We start from the raw sequence: 23,783 nt of genomic DNA, 5'->3' as shown, positions 1-23,783 counted from the left end.
GACAGATCCCACGCCGTCTCGCCCATCCGCGCAGAAAGCTGATGCAGAATCACCGCGAGACGATTCAGAGGGTCATGCACGACGCCCTCTCTGATACCCTCGCACGAAAGCCATTGAAGACGATTGATGAGCATCTCCGCCCCGAACGTGATGAGCGTCACGTCATGCCCTGATCCCGCCTTACCCGGCCACCGTATGAAGCATCCAGCCCTGGCCCACGAGTAGTCACCCTGTCTGGTTTGCTGGTCTAGTCTGGGGTAGAAAGCTGTTTTTGTTGGCAATACCATATTATTGAATCATCATCCTAGACTGCTACTGACCATCATACCCTACCAAATTCCAGCGAACCATGGTCTCAAAGGGCGTTGACGGGCTGGAAAGCACAGGCAACGGTATTTGATAGGGCTGGCTTGGTTGCTGTTCTTTTGTTCTTGATTTAATAAATTGATTGGAGTTCCTTGTCACCAGAATAGTAGCTCGTTGTAGTGTTGGGGTTCCAAAGATGATACACACCCTCTCCGCTTTACATCTGCGAGCAAATAAGATATAAATTTCGTATTGCATACATACCTCGGACTCTTTGGGGGAGCTCAACAGCTTCTAGTACCAACAGATATTGGTATAGTGTACTTCAGGGCTATAACCGTGAGGGCAATCAGGTCAGTATTCTGGTCAGATCTAGAAGGAGGCATCCACGGAGGTTTGGGTCTTTGTTCGCTTGGCAGAGATGGCCACATGGTTCTCATTCACTACGGATCTAATTCGAGTGTACTTTGTTTCAAGGCTATGATGGAACCAACAATGAGCTTGCCCTCCATCCAGAATCTGATTCTGAATTGACATGGAAACTGTGTTCGAGGTTATAATGAACACTCACCATCACAATAGTATGTTGCATACATTCACTTTTCTACTATCCGTCCCAACTACCCATCACCTAGAATAATCTACCACAGCGCAACATGTCCAATGCAAGCTCCAAGCCCCCCAGCTACAGAGAGGTAGAGAATGACGGCCCACCTCCCTTCAGCATCTTCGACGAAAGCCGAAGCTACACCATACCAACCCCCTGGCAGCCCCCAGAGCAACCCCTGACCTCCACCAAGCTCAACGACGCAACGCTCCCCCTCTTCGACGCAATCCAAGGCATCAACCTAACCGCCATCACCACCATCCTCAACTCCCGCACCGCCGGCGCCCCCATAAACCTCGAAGCGCGCGGCTTCGAGGACCTCACCCCGCTCGAGCTAGCAGTCCACCTCAACAAGCCGCGCACCGTGCAACTCCTCCTCCACGCCGGCTCAAACCCCTACCCCCGCCCCGTCGGCCCGATCTACCCCACAAGCACAGGCCTCACCTACGACGGGTCCCTCCTCCGCCTCGCCATCCGCCAGGGCTGGACCGAGCTCGCCGAAACCCTAATCACCCACAGCGAGGGCCTCGTCGACGTGAACGAGAACGACCCGCGGCGCGCAAACTCCAGCCCCCTCGCCACAGCAATCACCGGCGCAGGCGTCCACCCGCCGCGCATCACCCTCGCCCTCGTCGCCCTGCTGCTCAAGCACGGCGCGGACCCAAACCTCCTCCTATTCGGCAACATGACGGCGCTGGGCTGCGCGGTGTCCTGCGCCATGGGCCAGAGCATGCGCAGCGCAATCGCCAAGGGGACGGCGGAGGACGACACACGGGGCGACATCGTGCGCAAGCTGATCGCCGCGGATGCGCACGTCAACGCGCCCGCGACAAACCCGCCCCTGCACTCGGCGATCAGCTCGATCTTCGACACGCGCGCCGTGCTCGACATGCTGCTGCGCAAGCCCATGATCGACGTGAACTACACGGGGATCAACGCGGGGAACGGGCCGATCGAGCGCCCGGCGACTGCGCTCGTGCACGCGATGCAGATTGGCCGGTGGGATGTTGCGGCGATGCTGCTTGAGCGGCGGGGGGACCTCGATGTGAACGAGGGGAATCCGTTGGCGATTGCGATTGAGAAGGGGCAGATTGTGCTGGTGAATCACCTGATGGAGAATACGGGGGGGCGGTTGAGTGGGACGTCGTATCGGGTTGCGCTTGAGGCTGCGATACAGAGGAAGAAGGGGGTGACGGGGAATGTGATGGTGCATGCGATGCTTCGGGAGTGGATTACTCGTGCGACGGAGGGGAGTCGCGGTGGGAAGTTGGAGCAGGAGCTGGACCGCTTGAAGGTGCTTGCGAGGGAGGTTGGCAATCAGGTGGCGTGTAGCTATGTGAGGTATTGGATATGGAAGTGTTTTAAGTAGGCTGGCCTTGTTCTCTTGTTGTCTGTTTATGTAGAGAATGCGCAGATAGCTTTCCTTCTCGTGTATATTTAGTGAGATGAACCCGTATTATGTCTGTTGTCCTGGCATATACGTTGTACCTGAGTCCCTTATGTTAGTCTGGGAAGGTTGTTACTCAGAGGTCCAGTCCCTCAAGGCCTTCTAAGGTTTGGCTTTGCATATTTCCTTCTGGCCCTGTGGTCATGGAAATACTGGATCGTGTCTTGCTTAGACGGAACATTGGAAGGGATAAACAGCATAGACGGAAAGAAACACACTCGCTTCTTGCCTCTCTGCCCGCCTATCATGGCCGACTGCATTCAAGAGCACAAAGACTGCTATACACATGCTCGCATGGCGTTTGCCCGCTACTGGGAATGCGTATGGGATTGCGGGACGGATGAGGTGCGCGGCCGGGAAGGAAGGGGAGCGGGAGACGTGCATTCAGACGGTTTACGAGGCGGCTGTTTCGTTTGGGGAGAGGATGGGGAGGGAATTGGGCTTGGTTCTGAGGAGCGGTGGGAGGGGGTGTCTGCTGTTGAGCATGATGAGGATTGTGTGTGAGAGTGTTGGAGTGTTGCGTTGGGGATGAAGATGGACGGGAGAGATATCCCTGCTGGTTATTACATTTAGCGACACCCAGCCTTAGCAATGAAGCAGTCTTCGGACAGTATGGGCATTATGCTCCTCAAGCGTGATATAACCTCTCCAGGGCGCTTCATAGGGCTTGTCTGACTGGGCCTGTGGACGCAGAGTCGCAGACAGAACTGCCGTTCCAAACGCCAACGAACCATTCCAACCACGAGCAAGCAGGCTGCGAAGGAGAGCAGGAAGGTTTGACCCTTTGCGCGATCTCTGATCGGCAAAGTTTATTCAAAAATCAACAATCTTCCGCTGTCAACAGCGGCCATGGGACCTTCTACTATTGTTCTTTGGTGCTTCCACCATCGCGCCAAATCATTGTTTGAAAGCCTCATTGCCGCATCATGCGCAGAGCCATGCTCATCTCGTGGTGGAAGCATCCTGCCACCTGGCAATTTCAGTGGAGGCTGTGCTGAATACGATACAATGTCTTGAACCATGGGCTGTGGCAGATGTGCCAGGGCCAGGAAAATACGAGAGCTGGTGTATTGATCCTATTGAGGTGGTCAATAGACTCATGGCCAGCCATTGTCTGGGCTAGTTCCTGGTACTAGTGCAGGCATGCAGTGAGTTGATCCTCAACATGGCAAAGGACAGTTGCAGCAGTTCATGCAGGACAGGTTCGGCCCTACACAGTATACGGAGTCTCGAGCTATGGAGGTATGGAGTCAGAAACAGGCTTCATCCACACTGTTCCAAGGTTGGGTCCTTCCTTTTTCCTTCTCTTTGTTGCTTTTTGCTTTCCTCCTGCCCCGTCTTCTCCCTCGCTTTTTTTGCCCTTTTCCTCTTTTCTTCTTGCTTTTCTGGTTTTTCTTTTATCTTTTTTCTGTTCCGCTGCCAACGGCCTGGGACAATGAGTGCCACCGTAGTCTCCCCACCAACGGTAGTAGCTGGGGAAATGCCATGCTGGACGGCCCAATACCCGAACTATATTCAGGACTGAGATACAGCGGAACAATGTCTGTCACATGTAAAAATCGGCTGTTGGACTGGAGTTGCCCTAGGCCCTGCCTTTCAGGGTAGTTACTTGGTTCTGCTAGCTAGTACTGCTTTCCCGTCAAGGGAATCATAAATGCCGGTGTACCTTCTCGAGTCCATTCTTCAGCAATCCTACCAGAAATCTCGAGTCTCCTCCACGATCATGGATCCCGAACGTGTTTCCAGGAAACTAGCAACCGATGTCGCCTTCTACCTGGACGAAGCCAACATCGCCAATGTTCTCTTTGGATGGCAGGGGCTGATACTGGTTGGCAACCGCATGGTTGACGGTGAGGTTGACTTTGTGATCCCTGACGCTCAGATGCCCACTGCCATTAAAGCCCTAGAGTCAGTTGGATACCTGCGCTGTAACGAGCCTGACTGCGTGGAGCTGAATTCCGACCGCATGGGCCCGGATGAACAGAACGGATATCTGGTCATCAAACGAAACCGCTGCCATCGTGTTGCTGCAGCGCATTTCCACTTTGAAGCAAAGCAGTACCTCCTATCCCTGCACCTCCAGTCCTCCCTGCTCTGGTGGCTGTCCGAGTTGACAACTGCCAACGGGCCACCTGCGGCCGTGCTGGAAGTGGGTGCCTGAGGCCACCGGAGGCCTTAGGGCTCCGGTGGAGGAAGGTTCTTCCAGTCTAAATAGCCACCTATAAAACTCTTTATTTATTCCTAAAATATTTAAAAAAGTACACCAAGTAATACAAGAAACTTTTATATATAATAATTATTTATTTTTTTTAGTAGGTTATAAGCCTGGGTTTGCTTAACTTATACACCTAACTAAAAGTCTTTTTTTTTAAGTTAACCTATACTAACTAAATATATAGCATTTCCTTATTTTACTATTTAGCTTTATTATTTTTAACTTTATTAATTATTATAATAATTAAAAAGCCTTATGCTTAGGGCAAGGCCTTTATTATAAAAATATAAATATTATAACTTTATTTTTTTTACCTTAAATTTTTTATTTTTATTTTTACCTTTTTAATTAGCTTTTAATTTTATAAACACCTGCTTCCCAGGGCCACACGTATTTAATTTTTTAATAAAAATAAGTTTTTTTTAGTAGCTAAAAAGTTTTAAAACCTTTAAAGGTAGTATAACACCTTTAAATTTCCTAATTTAAACTTAAATTTTAACTATTTTTTAAAAATTTAAATTAATTTTTAAATAATTAACTAGTTATTTTTAATTATTAATTTTCCTTTTTCTTTATAACTATCCTAGTATAGGCTTTAGCCTATTTAACCTTAATTTTATTATAATAACTTTTTAGGGCTTACCTTCCTTTAGTTCCTAATCTTATTTTTTAAGTATTTTAATTCCTGGTATATAAACTACTCCTATTTTTTTATTATTAATTTTTTTATATCTAGTTTTTTTATACTAAACTAAAATAAAAAAAATAACCTTAATTAAAGTAAAGAATATCCTGGTTTTAATATTAAAAAATTAATAGGTTAAATAAAACTAGCAGGTATTTTTAAAGCTTTAAAAAGCTAGCTATAGCCACCTTTTAAAATAGCTAAATTAAAAACGCCCCGTGAAAACCCTTACTAGTTTTTTTTTTATTATACTAGCTTTAATAAGTAAAAATACTAAGACTTTTAACTAATAATTTATTATAAGCCAAGCTAAAAATATAAGTATTAATAGCAGAGTTTTAATTACTACTATGCCTTTTATATAGCCTTTTACTTAGCTTATTATTAAGGCTATTATTAAGCCTACGCCCCCGGTAAATTATAATAAGGCTAAAATTTAATAGTAAAATTAAAACCATGCCATGGCCTTAATTTTTAGTTATTTAAATTTTAATTTATAAAATCTTTTTATTAATAAGTAAATAGTGTATAAGCTACTTAATAAGATTAAAAACCACCTTAAACTTAATATTAATATTATAATTTTTAAGGCCTAGGCTAACTTAACATCCCTATTTTATAATAAAAGTATTCCTAATTTTAGTAAGAAGCTTAGGGAGATTTAGTAAGAATTTATATATATTAATATTACTTTTTTAGCTAAGCTTACTATTACTACCTTTTACTAAGCCCTGGGTAATTAATTTAATTACCTTAAAATTATATACTTTAATAATTATATTATTAAATACCTCCCGGGGGATACTATTATATTAATTACTTTTTTAAATAATTTTATTATTATTATTAAATTTATTAAATTAAACTAGAACTAGGGCACCGGCACCCTAGCACTTTTTTTTAATAAAATATTTAAGCTTAATATTAAATATTATAAAAATTATCTTAATATTATTTAAATATATAAAAATAAGGGTATTATAAATATTACTACATGTTATTATTCTTATTATAACATGCTTTTTTATAATTAAAAAACCTATTATTAACTTTATTTTAAACTTAAAATTACTTAAAAAAACTCCTGGGAAGGCAAGGGCGCTAAGTACCCTTAAAAAAACTTTAAATTTAAAAAAAATATAAAGCTTATACTTAAGCTAGTGCTTATAGCTTAAATTAACTTAAATTTTAAGTAAAAAATTATTTAAAATAGCCTTATTTAATAAATTACCTTAAATAGTAACTATGCATAATATATTATTTATAATTACTTTTTATTTTAGGACCTTAAGCCCTATACTAGCCCTAGTATTAAGGGTATTAGCCCTAAAGTTTTTAGCACCCAGGGTATTAATATTATTAAAATCCTTTATTATATTAATAACTAGCTTAAGATTTTAGCTTTAAATAATATTTTATATTACCTTAATATATTTTTTATATTAATTTTTATTTTTTAGTTATTAAATAAGTGTTGCTTAGTTAGTTTTAGCTAGTAAAATATAAAAGCTAAAAAGCTATAAAATACTAATATTATTACTTTATATAACTATAAATTAGCTTAATACATGGCTACTAAAGTTTATAAAATATTTTTTTTTAACCTTTACTAGGGCCTAGTAATACTAGCTATCCTAATATTAATAACCTTTATTTTTTAAAATAAATTTTCCTAGCTTTAATACTAATAAATAAGCTATATTTTTAAAAATTAGCTTAATAAAATAAAAAAGGTAATTTATAACATGTATATACCTAAGGGCTATATTTATAAATTTTATATTATTATATACTAGGAGGCTAAGCTTTATAAAAGTATTATAATATTTATTAATTAATTATTTAAATTACTTTATATAAATATTTCCGGCCTGTATTTACTTTTATTTAATAAAAAGGTATATATTAGCTTTATTATAAATAATAAATCCTGCTATTACTAGGTTATAATATTAGCTAGTAAAAATAAATTTATTACCTAGGCTTTTTTTATTATTTATTAATATAACACGCCTAAACTCCTACTACACCGCGTATATTATAATTAAGGGGGGGAGAATATTTATAACCTATAATACCTTATTTATAGCTTTAAAGCTATTATAAAAACCTTTAGTATAAACTAGTGTAGTGGGGTTGCACCCCAACATTAATTCCTGTAGTACTTATAGCCTTACTACCTGCCTTTTATATTTAGTTTATTATTTACCCTAATATATATATATTTTTTTTTTACTATTATTCCTACTTGTACTATATACTGTCTAGTTTTTAGTTTTTATTATTATTTAGCTTTTTTTATTTTTATGCTTTAGTACTACCCCTTTATATATTAATAATTAACATAGGGCATGTTTTTTTAATATTATAAAAGTAAAAAGGGCGCCCGCTAAACCCCTAAATTAAGGGTTTTTAATATTAGTAACTATGCCTTGGTAACTTAGGCACCTAAAATTATTAAAAAAAGGGGTAAAAAATTATTAAGGTTTAAAAATTAAAAAAAATTAAATAGTAAGTATAAATTAAAGCTAGTAAGTAAGGTAGGTAAGCCATGTATAAAGCACCCTAGTAATTTTTAAGAAAGTAATAAACTAAAAAATCTTAAAAAATATTAATTACTTAATAAATATAATAAATTAGCTAGTAAAATTAGTAAATTTAGTATAAATATAGCTAGTAAATTTAAAGTAAAGTTCCCAGGGGTTTACTTAGGCAGTTATACTAAGTGCCTAATAATAAAGTAAAAATATTTTATAAGTCTTTTTTTATAGTTATAAAGTTTAGTTTTTTATTAAGTATTTGCAAACCTAGCCCTTTAAAAAACTATTTAAAATTTTTAATATATATAAGTTTACTACCTACTTATTAACTTTTATTATTAAGCTAAAATATCCCATGTATTTAAGTTTTTAAGTAAAAATAGTAGTAAAAATGTTAAGTAAATGTCAGGGCCAACGTTTTTCCATTTAATGTTACTGGAGCCAATCCACTGTTGGTCTGGAGTTAGCACCTTAGGTAACTTAAGCTTTAGCCTTAGGCCGCCAAGGCTTAGTATATTTTATTATTATATTAGGTTATATAACTTAACTAAGGTATTAGTATTTAAAATTTTAGCTATTAATTAGGCAAGGCTAGGGTAGGCCCTAAATATAAGCTAAAATAAAAATTTATATATAAAATATTTAAATTTATATTTATTTTTTAATTAAAAATAGCTTAAGTATAGCTTAAAGGTTTATAAAAATAATTTTAAGGCTAGCCTTTTTTTTAAATTTTTAAGTAACTTTTTTAATATTATTTAATAAGGTTTAAAATACTTTATTTTTATTAATTAAATTTTTTTATTAATATTTTTATTATTAATAAAGATTTTTAAAACTTATTAATTTTATAGTTAAAGTTGCTTTTACTTACTATTTTTTAAACTTTTTTAATAATAGTATTTTAAACTAAATTTTTAAAGGGTAAGCAAAGGTGGTTTATAAGTATTTTAGTTAAGGTTTTTAAAACCTAGACTTAAATAATTAAAAAAGTATTGACGGCCGACGTAGGCGAAGCGTCCAATAGGAGAAGTCTGGTATATTGAGAGGTTTGCCTTAATTAGCGGGAGAAAACTCTGTGGGCCACGTGACGCGCTAGTCTTAATCTGGTATAATAGTGCCTTAGGCACCCCCCGTGCTAACACACCCCCTGACTAGCGTGGTTAAGTAGTTACTATTTATATAATATATATATAAAACTAAAAACCTAAAAAAATAAATAAACTTTTAAGCTTTTACCATCCCAGGTGCAGTATAGTCTTTTATTAACTAGTTTAAAATTATACACTGCACCTCTTATACTTTCCCATATTTTTAAAATATGTTTTTATCCCAAGTAATTAGTAATCCCTTTTTTAATAAGTAATCTAACTAATTAAAAGCTCTTCACGCTAACATAGCTATTCTTTTAAAAAGCTTTAATTAGCTATTATTCTTGCTTTTATTTTTTAATACCTAGATTTTATAGCATAATATTTATTTCTTAGGCCGTAGGTTAGGCTGTAGGTAAAAATAACCATAAGTTATATATTTCCTATAGCCATAATAAGCATAATAATTACTAGTATTAGTTTAAGGCTTTATCCTACGTATTTTATTAATATAATTTTTATTAAAAATACCCTCCCCTGGACCCTTAAGCACTAATACAGGGATATTTAAACCTTTATTAAGCTTATTAACTAAAGTAGCTAATAAAATTTTTTATATTTTTTTATTTAACTTTACTTAAGTATATGCGTTGTTATATAAGTGCTAGAAGTAATTTTTTATATATAATTTAAGGTTTGCTTTTATAATTATTAATTTTTTTACCACCACCCATGCGGTTATTTTTACTTTAATTTTTTAAAGTATAAAAATTATGGTAACTTTTAGTATTAACATAACCCCTAATTAGTTCCCTATATTTTATGTATTTAAATAAGCTTTAATAAACTTATTAATCTTATTAAATTAGGCTACCTGCATGTTATAAAGCGCTAGCACCACCTTTAAAATTTAGAGTGTTTTATTACTTATAATAACGCGCTTAATAATAGTCCAAGCATTATTAGTATACTTTAATAAGTAAGGTAATTAGCTAATATAATAAAATAATTTTTTAAATAGTTACCTAATTAGCTAATTAACTATAATAATTAAATAATTTTTTTATACTTTATACTTTAAATCCCTAATCCGCGGCCTTGGTACGCTCTTATTAATAAGTTAAAATATTTAAAATATATAAAGTTAGTATATTATATAGTTCGCCCACATGGTATAATTTTCCTAGCTAATTAAAGCCTTTTAAATAGGCGCTATAAATATTAGGGGTGTTTTATTAATTAGCCGCCTGTTATAATACGCCTGGTTAATAATAGTAAGCACTAGCTAAAAGTGTTTTATAACTTTTAATTAGCTAAAACCTATAGTTTTTAATTTTAATCCCAAGGCCTTAGTACCTTTATCCACGGGTATTATAAATTTTTTACTTATAAATTTCTTGCCTGTATCCTGCGGAGTACTCCTAGTATTTAAAGCTATTTTTAATTTATTTTTTGTATAGTTTCCTGGCGGCTATCCAAGCTTTTTAATTAATTATTTAAGCTATTTTTAATCCTAATATAATAGCTATCCAAGCCTATTATTTCCTAGCAGCTATTTAAGCTATTTTTAATATAATAGCTATTTAAGCCTATTATTTCCTAGCGGCTATTTAAGCCTAATTTTAATAGTTATTTAAGCCGTGAAGTATAAAAAAACTATTTAATTAGTTAATTTTAGTATATTCCAAGCATGTGGTAGTAAATATTAACTTAGTAAGGTGCTTTAAAAGACTTCCGGGGCTTTGCTCAGCCAATGGCGTTATAATAAATATTAAAATAAGGTTTCCTGGGGTACTAAAGCGCTTATATAAAAAAGAAAGGGCTTATAACCTAATGGCTAATGTAGGCGAAGTATCTAATAAAAGAAGTCTAGTGTATTAAGAGGTTTGCCTTAATTAGCGGGAGAAAACTCTGTGGGCCACGTGACGCGCTAGTCCCAATCCGGTATGGTGGTGCCTCAGGCACCCCCCGTGCCGACAAGTATTCTTTTTTTTATTTATGCTTAAAAATTTTATTACTATTAAAAATAGTTTAAAAAAAAAACCTAACTTAAATAATTTAATTTACTAGCTTAGTAAAGCGTAGGGTAAAATACACCCTTTATCTTATTATTTTATATTATTACTAAAACCTATTAATTTAAAATTTATTATAACTAAAGCTATTTTAAAGGGAAAATAGCCTAAAATTATAATTTTTAGCTTATTTATTTTTTAACTTTAATATAATTAGTATTACATATTAAAATTAAAATATTTTTTTAAAAAAAATAAGGAAAAGTTGTTCTTGTAACCTGGAGCTAAAATAATATTAAATTATTAATTTTTATATTAATTTTTTTATTAATTCCCGCGCTAATTTTTTTATTAATATTTTTAATAAGCTTTAAAAAAAATTAATTTTAATAATTTTTTTAATTTTAATTTAAAGTTAAGCTTAAATAACTTAAGTTATTATTTTAAAATTATTTTACCTTTAAAACCTAGTACTAGTAAAGCTAGCTTTAAAAGGTTTAAAAATTTTAAATATATATAAAAAAGGTATTAAAAGGTTATAAAAAATTATAAGCTTTATTATAAAAAAAAAGGCTTTTTAAAAGCCTAAGATTAAGTTTAAAAAGGTTAAAAAGTTAAAAAAAATATAATAAAGCTTAAAATCTAGTTTAAAAATTTAAAAAATTACTTTTATAACACCCTTAAAAGGTTTTAAATAAATAATAAAAAAATTATATTTACTATTTAAAATACTTTAAAAAATGCCTGTAATTATTAAAAAGGTTAAGTTAAACTTTAAAATAATAAGTAAACCTAGGTAAATTTTAAAAAATTTATATATATATAAGTTAACCTAGTTATAAACTAGGGCCACTATACTACCTAGTATTTTTTAATTAAATAATAAAATATTTAAAATACTACTTTTTAAAAACTTTGCTTTATAAAGTTAGGCCTGTACTTTAATAATCTAAAGTTTAAGATATAAATACTTATTAAAACTTATAATAAAAATATTTACTTATACTTAAAAAAGTTAAAAAAACCCCTAAAAATTATACTTAAAGTAAATATAATAATAATTTATATAAAGTTTATTAATAAGCATAATAAGGTCTTAAAGGCTAAAAAAAAAAATTTAAAGCTAGTTTTAACTTTAAAAATAAAAAAAATAAAAATAACTTAAAATAAAACTAAAACAGCGGCGGAGCAGCTTTTTTAAAAAAAAAAAATAAAAAATAAAAAAAAGTAATAACTTACTTTTTAAGGAGAAAAAAGAGCACTATAAAAAAAAGGGTTTTTATTTTAATTATAGTAAATAAGGCCACTTATTAAAGGCCTATTTAAATAAAAAAAAACCTAAAAAAAATTAATAAAAAATAAATAATAATCCCCTGGTCTTAAGTTATTAAAGTTATATAATTTAAAAAAGAAGACTGCTTTCCCTATTTTTATAAATTTTAAAATATAAAAAAATAAGGTAAATTAATAATTTAAGGTATTACTTAATACTAGGGCTAATACTAATTTTATTTTAGTTTAATATTTATAAAAGTAAGGTATTAAAATAAATACTAACTATATAATATAGCTAGTTTAATATATTAATAATATTTTTACTTTTTATTACGGGTGTTTACAAGCCCGTACTTAGGTTTATAATTTAAAAAAAGTTATAAAAATATTTAATTTAGTTTATTATATTATTAATCTTATTTATAAAAATTATTAAGTAGTTTTAAAATATCCCTAAATAATTAAATTAAATCTAAACCTTTATTTTATTATAGCAAAATAAACTTAGTAAAGCTATATATTTTTTATTAAAATTAAAATATTATAAAAGTTTGCAAAAACTATGTGCAAGAAACTAGTACTTATAATACTTTATTAACTAAAAAATATTAAAGGGGGAGTAAAGGTGGTCCTGCCACCCTAGTATATTTATTAAAGTAAAGTTTTTTTTAAATAAAAAGTTACTTAACTTTTAACTAGTAAAATAAAACATAAAATCCTATTAAAAAAAGGTAAAAAGCCTTTATAGGGTTTTATTTATAATTTTTTTTAATATAAGTTATAAATATTAAAAAAGTATTTTAATAAAATACTTAAAAAAAATAAATTAAGCTATTTTAAAGTAGTGTTAAAGCACTAGTGCTTTTTATTTAAAAACCTAATAAATTTTTATATTTTTATATTAACTACCATGGTTTAAATATAATAATTAACAAGAATTATTATTTACTATTATATATTAACAAGCTAATAAATTAGCTAGTAAATATAAGATATTTTATTAAGCTAGATTTGCGTAACACGTATTATAAAATATAAATTAAAAGGGGAAATAAATAAAAAATAGCATTTTAAACCTATTATAGTTACTATAAGTATATAATTATACCCTTTAGCTTAATAAATACGCTAGCTATATTTTAATTCTATATAAATATAGTTATAAGCAGGATTTTTAATAAGTTTTATATTATTTACCTTAATGTAAGGGCGCCCTAGCACCCAGATATTTTTTACTAATAATAATAAAGCTTGGCAAAGTATCTTTAACTAATAAGAATAAAGTATTTAAAACCTTAATAAATTTAACTAAAAGGATTACTTAAAGAACTAAATATATTATAGCCTTTAGCCTTTTTATATAGGCCTTGCCTAAAGGCCTAAGGCCTTTAAGTAATTCCTTAAGCTATTTTTATTTAAAAAGTAGGTAATATTTAAATATTTTTATATTCGCGCTTCTTATAACTACTTTTTAATTATTAAGGTAATTTAGTACAAGGCGCGCCTTTATTTTATTACTTAAATAATACCTAAAACCCAAGGTCCCTAAGCTAAGGTCCCTAGTTAAAGCTAATATTATATTAAACCTAATATTATGTTGGATTTAACGCTATATTAAGTTTTATATAGTAATTTATAATAATAAGGTTTACTAAGCTAAATAAGTGCCTAAGGTATCCCGCACGGGTAATATTAATATTTTATAATAGCGTGACCTAGGTGTCTTAGGTATTATTTAATAATATAACCTAAATTAATATTAGCCCTAATAATTTTTCCCCCCTTAAAAAAATAAATTATCCGCGATCTAGCGCTAGCCGTCTTAGGAAAATAATAAATAAGTAATTTATAATATTAACTTATTATTATATTATAATATAATAGTGTTTTTTATTATTACTATTTTTATTATTTATTATTCTTAGTTTAAAATATTAAATAATATTTAATATTTTATTTAGAACATCTTACTACCTGTTTACTTTTAAAAAGGCGCCTAACTATAAAAATAACTTTCTTGTTAGTTTAACCTAAGTTTAGTTTTTTTAAAATTTTAAACCTTAAATTACTCTTGTATAACTAGGCTATATAATTTTATTTTAACTTTTATTTTACCCTTTTACCTTGTTTTTTATTTTAATTATACCTAAGTAAAATTATCCTTTTTTTAGTACGGCGCTGCGCTTTATTAATACTAAAAAAGCATGGCTAGCAGCTTTCCTTGCTAAAAACTAAAAAAATAAGGTTTAAATAAAATTTTAAGGGGCCCTTACTTTTAAAAATTACCCTTTTTTAGCTACTTGCCTAGTTACTTTCCTGGTAATAAGTCCCCTAAATAATTTTAAATAAAGCTTTTAAGGCCTTTTTTTAAGTAGTAGTAAATAGCTAACTATAAATAGCGCCTTTTTATTTTACTAATTTTAAAAATAATCTTTTTTTTAGCTTATATTTATGTGTAGGGCTTTACTTTAATAATAAGTATTTTTTTACTTATAGTAGCCTATTTGGAGGTATTTTAATAAAAGTATATTAGTATTAAAGCATGCTAACTTAGGACTTATTAAAACTAATAACCTATTTTACTATTATTTCCTGTTCCTTGCTAGGCCGCTATTAATTAGCTTATAAATAATATATATAATTATTATAGGCTTTCTAAGCCTAATAATATATTTCCTAATTTTTTTTTTGCTTGTTAAGTGTCTTAAATAAAAATATCCTAAATAATAATAATAATAATATTAATAATAATGCTAGCACTGCCACGCCCTTTATAATTACCCTTTTTAGTTTTATTTTTTTTACTTTAACTTTTTTTACTTTAACTTTTTTTGCTTTTGTTGCAGCCGGCCCCGCCCTTTTAATAAAGGTAAGTTTTTTTTATTTTTTTTTTAAATAGCTTTTAGTATAAATAGCTAATAGCTTTTAAATATACCTTAAATATACTAAGGTAATCTTTTGTAATAGTAAAAAAATAAAAAATAAAAATAATTAGTAAATTTTTATTACTAGTGGTAAACTAGTGGTGTTCCCCAAGGGGAATTTTTATAGGCCTTATTATAATTATATTTTTTAGGGTTTAGGTTTAGCATGTGTTTAGTATTATAGTAATAATAATAAGTATAAGCCTATTTTTATTTATATATATAATAATATTAATATTTTATAATATTTGCCCGCTAACAGGAGCTTAAAAAAATATATAAGCATATAAAAAATATTTAATAAGCACGTGGAAAATATTACTAAGGCTTTTAATAAGGTACTAGTAAAAGTTTAGTTTATAAATAACCTATATTATATTATTTTTATACTTGTTAACAAGCTTTATTTATTTGCTGGCAAGACTTTAGCCACTTTTAATAAAAAATATTAAAAGATATATAATAAAAATATATTTAATATAACTAATTTTAGCATTGCAGTAATCCTAGATTTTACTTTTTAAAAGCTTTATATTTTTATTTATGCCCCTTTTTAAGGTTTTATATTTATTTATACCTTTAGCATATAGCTAGCTATTTAGGTTAATAGCCTGGTGCTACTTTAATATTTTATTTATTTTTTATTTTTAAAAAAAAACTTTTTTCCCTTTTTAATATGCTTTTATAAATGTAACTTGTAAATTTTAGTAATTTAAAGTTATTTAAGTTATAGTTTATTAAATCTTAAAACTATATAAAATAAAAAAAAAAGGTAATTATTTTTACCTAGGTTTTTAATATATAGGTTTAATATTATTTTTAGGCCCATAGGTAGTCCGGATTTTATTAAAAGGCGTTTTATTTATAATAGTAGTTTATTAAACCTTTAAACCTTTTAAAATATAAAAAAAAGGTAACTGCTTTACTAGTTTTTTAGCTTTAGTAATATAAAAACCTAGTAGGTAAAAAATTATTACTATTTTTTTTTAAACTAGGGGTATTTTAGTATTATTTTAACTAGTTTATAATAATTTTTTAAAGCCTTTTATACATGCTTAAAATTTTTAAGTAGCTTTTATAAATTTTTATAGCTGGGCCAGCCTTTTTATTTAATTAAAAACTAGTTTAGTTTATAAGCATGTTATTTAGTAAAAATAGCTTTAACTTTTTATTTTTACTTTTTATTAATAAGTTTTATATTAGGTATTTTTTTATCCCCCTTAAATTTAGGTTGCTTAGTGTAAGGCCTTAGCAAGAATATATAAAATATTAAATAAATATTTAACTAAGCATAATAACTAGTAAGCCGGAGCTAATATACCTGCTTTTTAATAAGTTTAATAATTTTAAAGGGACTATTAAACTTTTAGTTAAGTTTTTTACTTAGCTAAATTATTTTAATATTACGTAGTAATAGTAAAATATTATTCCTAACCTTAAATTTAATAGGGGTATACTTTTTATTATAATAAAGGGCTTACTTTTTTTAGGCCTTATTTATATGGTTTTGTAATTTATCCTGCAACTTTTATAGTTAATAAAGTTTATTTTTTAATAAAAAATATAATATTTTTTTTTTATAATTTTTTAATAAGAAAATAATAGGTTTTTAGCCATGTAAGGCTATTTAGGGTGCGTACCTAGTTATATTATGCTTTAAATTATTATAGGTAAATAATATAGCTAGTAAAAATATAACCTAGTTATTTTACTAAAAGTTATAATAAATATACAGGTATATTTTAAGCATTTAATTTTATTATTTAGTTTAATTATTTAACTGCGGATAATATATAGTACTAAGGTATTTTTTAATTTATAATGCTTAATAAAATAATTACTAATAACCTAAGGTAAATAATAAGCCTTAATTAATAACTAGGCTCCTAGGCGCCCCTATATTATATACTATTTTTTTAATAAACTTATTAGCTAGCTTTTTAGTATTAACTTTTTAGGTGGTGGGGATGTATTTTATTTTCTTACTAAAATAATTTATTATTACTAATATTATGTTATACACGCGGCCTTTGTACTTTAATAAAGGTAGGCTAATAATAAAGTTTATAAAAAAATCTTTTTATAGTATATTTAAAACTAATAAGAAGGTAAGCCAGCCTTGGGCTAGCTATTATAAAGCTTTAAACCTTTAATATAAAAAATACTTTTTAATATACTCTTGCACTTTTTTATTAAGATTTTCTTATTAAAATTTATGCTTAAGTAGCTTAATAATATATTTATAACTAAAGTGGTTTATATAGGGATTATTATAGTATACCCTTATAATTTTATACTATAATATAAATATAAAAGGGATATAAATAGCCTTTTAGTAAAAAAAATTATTTTTTATATATTAATACTTTAAATAAAAGCCCTGCCCTATTTTAACTAAAATTATTTTTTTTAATTATTACTAAATATGGCTAGTATAAGCATTTTTATATTAGGCTTTAAGTAGCTTTTACTAAAGGGGTTTTATAGCTAGTTTAACGGGTTTTTTTTTATAGGCTACTTTTATAATTTATAACCTAAAATATATTAGCCCTAGAAGCTAATACTTTTTTTAACCTTTTTTTAAAGGGGTAGCTAGGCCCTCTAGCGCTTATTTAGTGTTAATTTAATTAAAAAATAACTTTAACTTTTTTTATAAAGTTAAAAGTAAATTAACTTAGTACTTTTTATTTCCTGCTTAATAATCTAGGTACTTTAATAATATATTTACTAAATTAAACCTTCCTAGCCTATACTTAATTTTAAAGTTATAAGTTATTAATAATTTTACTTAATAAGCTTGCCTTTAATTTAAGACCTTTATTTTAAAAAAGTACTATAAGTTATTATAATTATACTAAACATGTATAAAATACGCAAAGCCCTTTAAATAGTATTACCACTTTTTAAAAAACTTAATAACTATAAGTAATTTCTAATTATAAACCTTATATTTTAGCTTTAGTTTATAAAGTTATTAAAAGTAAAAGGTAACAAGCTACCACTAGTTTTATTTTTTTTATTAGGTATTTTTTCCTAATTTAACTATGTAATAATGCTAGCTATAATAAAACTTAATATATTTATAATAATAAAAATCTTTTTTTTAGGTTAAAATGCTATAATACTAAAGGCTGGGTAAAAGTAGATTTAACCCTTTTAAAAGCTTTTTATATATTATTTAGTTATAAAAAGGGGCTGTTCTTGCGCCCCTTAATTATGCCTTTTAAAAGTTATATTATAAGGTAAGTTATTTTAGTATATTTTTTAATAAATTATTTAAAGTAGTTTATAAATTTTAAAAAAACTTATAACTTATAATATAATATTGGCGCTAGCTAATTAGTAACTATTTAATTTTATACTAGGTTAATAAATATTCCACCCCGGCTAATAATAAAGCTAAAAAACTTTACCTTTTTTTAATAAAAATTACACTTTAATAACTTTATATATAAATTATACTTTTGCAGGCGTTTTAGGACTTTTTAAACATGCTAAATATGCTTTTTTTTAGTTTTTAAAAAGATTAGGATATTATTTAAATAAATTATATAAAAATTATTAAGAACCCTGTTTATTATTATATTAATATAAAACTAAAATATTATAAGTGTATTAATAAAACTAAATAATATAACTATATATTTATAATGGCTGTACTGGGTCTAAAACGCTATTTTTTACTTATTTTTTTACTTTATGCAGATGCGGTAATACATGTTATAAAGGTTAAGTTTAATAAAGTATTGCGTATTTACTAACTAATTTATAAGTTTATTAATATAAGGCAATAAATAATAATTTTTTTAAGTTATTGTGTTTAGACCTTAATAATTAATATATAAATATAAAAATTTATTTGCTTTTTAGGTAAAAAAAACAAGTGCTTTTACTAAACTTTAGGATAGTTATATTTATTCCCTTGCTAATATTTTATTAAAATACTTTTTTAAAATTAATAATTTATAATAGGAAAGGCTATAAATAGGCCCCTAAAAAGGTATTTTACCTTTTTTTAAAAAAATTTTATAATATACTTTTTTACTTAAAAGTTAAAACACTTCTTTCTTAGAGAAGACCTAACTTTATTTAGTATATTAAAAAGGCAGGATTATAACTAGTACACCTTTAATTTTTTTTAATTTATATAAGACTAAGAGCACAGGACCCTTTTTTATTATTTTAATAAATTTTTTTATTAGTTTAATTTAAAAGCGTGGGGTATAATACCGCTAATACTATTAATTAATAGTTAAAAAAATATTTAAATTTACTTTAGCTATTTAAGGCTGTTTAAGCACGGCTTGGTACTTATTATAAATAAGATTAATAATATAAAATATTATATTAAATATCTTTATCTTGCTAATAAAATCGCGGATTTATATTTTAGCCTTAAATTAGCTATAATATAAAGTAGTTTTTTTATTAGTATACTAGACTAGTTATAATATTTAGTCCGTAGCTATTTTAATTTTTTACTTTTTTAAAAATTAAACTAAAAAAAAATTTATACTAGCCCTGGTATCTAGCAAAGCTTTAAACTATTTATTTAAATTATTTTTTTAAACTTACAAATTTACTAGGATAGGAAATGCGGTGGGTTTATCTACACTAGTTAAAGTTAATAGCTTAGGGCCTGGTAATTATTATTTAGTTTTTAATTTTTTATTTACTTTTATTTTAATTAGGTAATTTTTTATAAAGTGCCCTTCCGCGCCGCATGTATAGTAATAATTTTTTTTTTTTTATTTATTTTTTTTTTAGGCAAGAGCTAGTGCTTAGCTTGCGCTAGCTTTTGCCTGTTAGTTTTACTTTTAAAGCTATAATAATTTTTTTAACCTTGCTTTTTTAAGGGCTGTCCTAATAAATTTTAGTTTTTTTTATTTACTAAAATATTTTTATTTTAGCTTTAGTTAGTGCCTTTTACTAGATTCTTGTTTTTTATAGTAAAAGGGTTTTTATTATTTTTTTTAACTGCTATTTCTAGGCGCTTTTTACTTTTTACATGCTAAAATTAACTTATATTAGGTTATTTTTATATTAATACCTTTAAAAGTAGTTAAAGAATTCTGCAGGCGCGCTATATACTATTAATATAACTTATTTAATATATAAATATAAATAATAGCCTTCTTGGTAGTGCCCCGGAGGGGGTTAGAAATTATTTTTTAAAACTTTATTAATTATACCTTTAGTAGTTAGTTATTTTATTAATTATTTATAAAACACTTTATTTTTTAGCTAGCTTAATTTTTTTTTAGGTTAACTTATTAATACATAAACTACTTAAATATTACCCACGTGGGTGGCTTAGTAAGCTTTTTTTACTTTACACACTATTTATATTATATATTTTTTTTAACTTTGCCTACTAAGTAAATAATTTTACTTATTTTAATACTATACTGCACAGGGGCTTTATTAAATATATTTTTAAAATTATTAAAAAATATTTTTAGTTTTATTAAGTTCTTGCTATTAAAAATCTTAATATTTAAAGGCTTTAATTTTTTTAGCTTAGGCTTATTTTATAATAATTACCATGCTAATACTTTAATAATCTTATTTTTAGCTAATATTTAAGGTTATTTATATACTTAGTCCTAGTTAGGCGGTGTTTTACCTGCAGTGCTATTATTATTATTTAAGCTTAATAAGTTAAATAGCTTTTTAGGATTTCCAGCGGGCGGAGGTGGCTTGTCTAGTTACTAATTTTTTTTAATTTATTAAGCTATTTACTTACTTTTATTAGGCTTTAGTTTTAATAGCATGTTTTATTATAGTATTATAGTAAATAGCCTAGCTATAGGTATTTTTAAAATAATATTTTTAATTAAAATAATATTTATTATAATATATTTAGGGTTAATATACTATATGGGATTTTTAGAAAGGTAAGGTAATAAAAAAAATTTTTAAGCCTTACCTACTAAAGGGGATAAGTTATTTAACTTATAGTTTAAGTTATTAACCTTAATAATAAAAGTGTTATTATATATTAATAATATAGGTTTAGGTAGGGATAATAGTTTTAAGCTTTTTTATACCTAAGTTTATATTTTAAAAACCTTAACTAAAATAGCTTTAATCCGCCTTTATTTATTTAAAAATTTGGTCTAGAATACCATACTAATAATATTTAAAAATTAATAAAAAAAATAATCCTAACTATAAGGGCGCCCTAGCACCTAAATATTCTTTATTAATAATAATAAAGCTTAGTAAAGTATTTTTAACTAATAAAAATAAAGTATTTAAAACCTTAATAAATTTAATTAAAAAAATTACTTAAAAAACTAGATATATTATGGCCTTTAGCCTTTTTATATAGGCCTTGCCTAAAGGCCTAAGGCTTTTAAGTAATTTTTTAAGCTATTCTTATTTAAAAAGTAGGTAATATTTAAATATTTTTATATTTACATCCCCTATAACTACTTTTTAGTTATTAAAGTAATTTAATATAAGGCGCGCCTTTATTTTACTACCTAAATAATACCTAAAACCTAAGGTCCCCAAGCTAAAATCCCTGGTTAAAGCTAACACCATGTTAAACCTAATATTATATTAAATCTAATATTATATTAAGTCTTATATAGTAATTTATAATAATAAGGTTTGCTAAGCTAAATAGGTGCCTAAGGCATCCTATACAGGTGACATCAATACTTCGCGGTGGCGTGACCTGGGTGCCTCAGGCATCACTTGATGGCGTGACCCGGATCAATGTCGGCCCTGACACTTAATAATATTCTTATTTTTTTAAAAATAAAAAAAAAACATGTGCACCATGTTTAAAAAGTCCTTAATTAGTTAAAAAAATATAATTTATATATAAAATTATTAAAATATAGTTTTTATAAAAAAAAGGTAAAGTTTTTAAACTTTATTATTAAATAAAAAAAAATATTTATTAATTTAAACCATAGCTAGACTATTACTAATTAGCTAGAATTAATATTATTTTATAAGTTACAGGTTTTTTTAGGCTTTATAAACTATTTTTAATATTTTATTTTTAGCTATGCTAAAGTAACATGTTTAATAACCTAGCTTTTAATAAAAATAGTAAAAAAATATAAAAATAAGCCTTTTTTATTTTTTACTAATATAAAAAATATATTTAAAAAAATTAAGTTAAACTTTACTAAACCGCCGGTACTATAATACTTTAATTTTAAAAAAAAATTTTATTATTACTAATGTGTTAGGGTTTACTATTACTAGAATTATTATATAGCTAAAGCAAAAAAAATTATTTAATAAAAAAAAATAAGACTAGTAGCGCCCTATAATTTTTTATTTTTATTAATTATATAAACTAAAGCTTTATTATAAGGTTTATAATTAAAAACTACTTATAGTAGTTAAGTACTTTAAAAAGTAGTGTTTTTATTTTAAAGGCTTTTTATATTTTATACGCATGTAGTGTAATTATAATAACTTATGCTATTTTTTTATAATAAAGGTTTTAAATTAAAGGTAGATATAATAGGCGGAATTACTTATAACTTATTATTTTAAAATTAAGTATAAGCTAGGTAAGTATAATTTAATAAATATATTATTATAGTAATTAAATTATATAATAAAAAATAAAAAATATTAAGTTAAAATATTCCCTATTTTATAAAAAAAGTTAAGTTTATTTTTTTAATAAACTATTACTAAAATAATATTAAAGGACCTAGCTATCCCTCCGCGCGGTTAGGCTTATAAGTATTTAAAATTTTTAAGCCTTAAAATATTTATTATAAAAATAGTAAGTAAAAAAAAAATTATTAAACTAGTTATAAATACCCTTTAGTAATAATTAATTATAGCTTAATAAAAGAATGCTCTTGCAGGCTAATTATAATAATAACTTAAAAGTATAATTTTTATTAATTTAGGGCAGGCCTTTTTTATTACTAAATAATATAAAAAAAGGACTTTTTTTTATAAAGGTATTATTTATATACCTCCCGTGCCCGCGTTATAATATAAGATTATAAAATAGTATTATAATAATTTTTATATAGGCTACTTTAATTATAAAAAAACTATTAAATTACTTACCTGTAAGTTTTAATAAAAAAAGCTTAATAAAAATACACGTGTGTATATTAAAAAATATTTTTTATATTAAAGGTTTAAGGTTCCAAGGTAGCTATTTTAGGAAAGTTTAATATTTTTTTTAATATTAAATATATTATAAAAAAATATTTTTATAAACTTTATTATTAGCCTATTTTTATTAAAGTATAAAGGGCGCGTTTATAACATAATTTTAGTAATTATAAATTAATTTAGTAAAAAAGTAAAATATTTTTTTATTATTAATAAAATTACTACAGAGAAGTTAGCTAACTTATTTATTAAAAAAATTATATATAATATAGGGTCGCCCCGGAGCATAGTAATAAATTAAGATTTATTTTTTACTTTAAAATATTAAATAACCTTTTATTAAGCGCTATATATTAAGTAATAACTTAGTATAATATATTATTTTTAATTAAATAGTTAAACTAAGCGCTAAAACTAAATACTTAAAATATATTTACGTGTATATTATAACTACTAGTAAAGTAATTAAGTATTATATTTGCTACTAGCATGCTTTACCTATAATAACTTAAAAAATAACTTAACTAGCTATGCTTTGCTTATAGTAAGTTATGGATAGAAACTAGTAA

The 23,783-nt window shown here is 27.6% G+C and overlaps 2 protein-coding genes across 2 annotated transcripts; both read left to right on the top strand.

Annotated features, from left to right (window-relative positions):
• Nucleotides 1–962: 962 nt before the first annotated feature.
• Nucleotides 963–2,282, top strand: DSM5745_09471 (ankyrin repeat domain-containing protein; the record flags this gene model as incomplete). Its single annotated transcript, XM_026751487.1, has 1 exon — nucleotides 963–2,282. The coding sequence occupies one exon, from the start codon at nucleotides 963–965 to the stop codon at nucleotides 2,280–2,282; it is 1,320 nt and encodes a 439-aa protein (XP_026599835.1).
• Nucleotides 2,283–4,014: 1,732 nt separating this feature from the next.
• On the top strand, nucleotides 4,015–4,521 carry DSM5745_09470 (uncharacterized protein; the record flags this gene model as incomplete). Its single annotated transcript, XM_026751486.1, has 1 exon — nucleotides 4,015–4,521. The coding sequence occupies one exon, from the start codon at nucleotides 4,015–4,017 to the stop codon at nucleotides 4,519–4,521; it is 507 nt and encodes a 168-aa protein (XP_026599834.1).
• Nucleotides 4,522–23,783: the final 19,262 nt, after the last annotated feature.

The sequence above is a fragment of the Aspergillus mulundensis genome (assembly GCF_003369625.1).
Source record: "Aspergillus mulundensis strain DSM 5745 chromosome Unknown scaffold_12, whole genome shotgun sequence".
Taxonomy (NCBI): Eukaryota; Fungi; Ascomycota; class Eurotiomycetes; order Eurotiales; family Aspergillaceae; genus Aspergillus; species Aspergillus mulundensis.
This window is presented reverse-complemented; position numbering and strand designations above follow the sequence as displayed.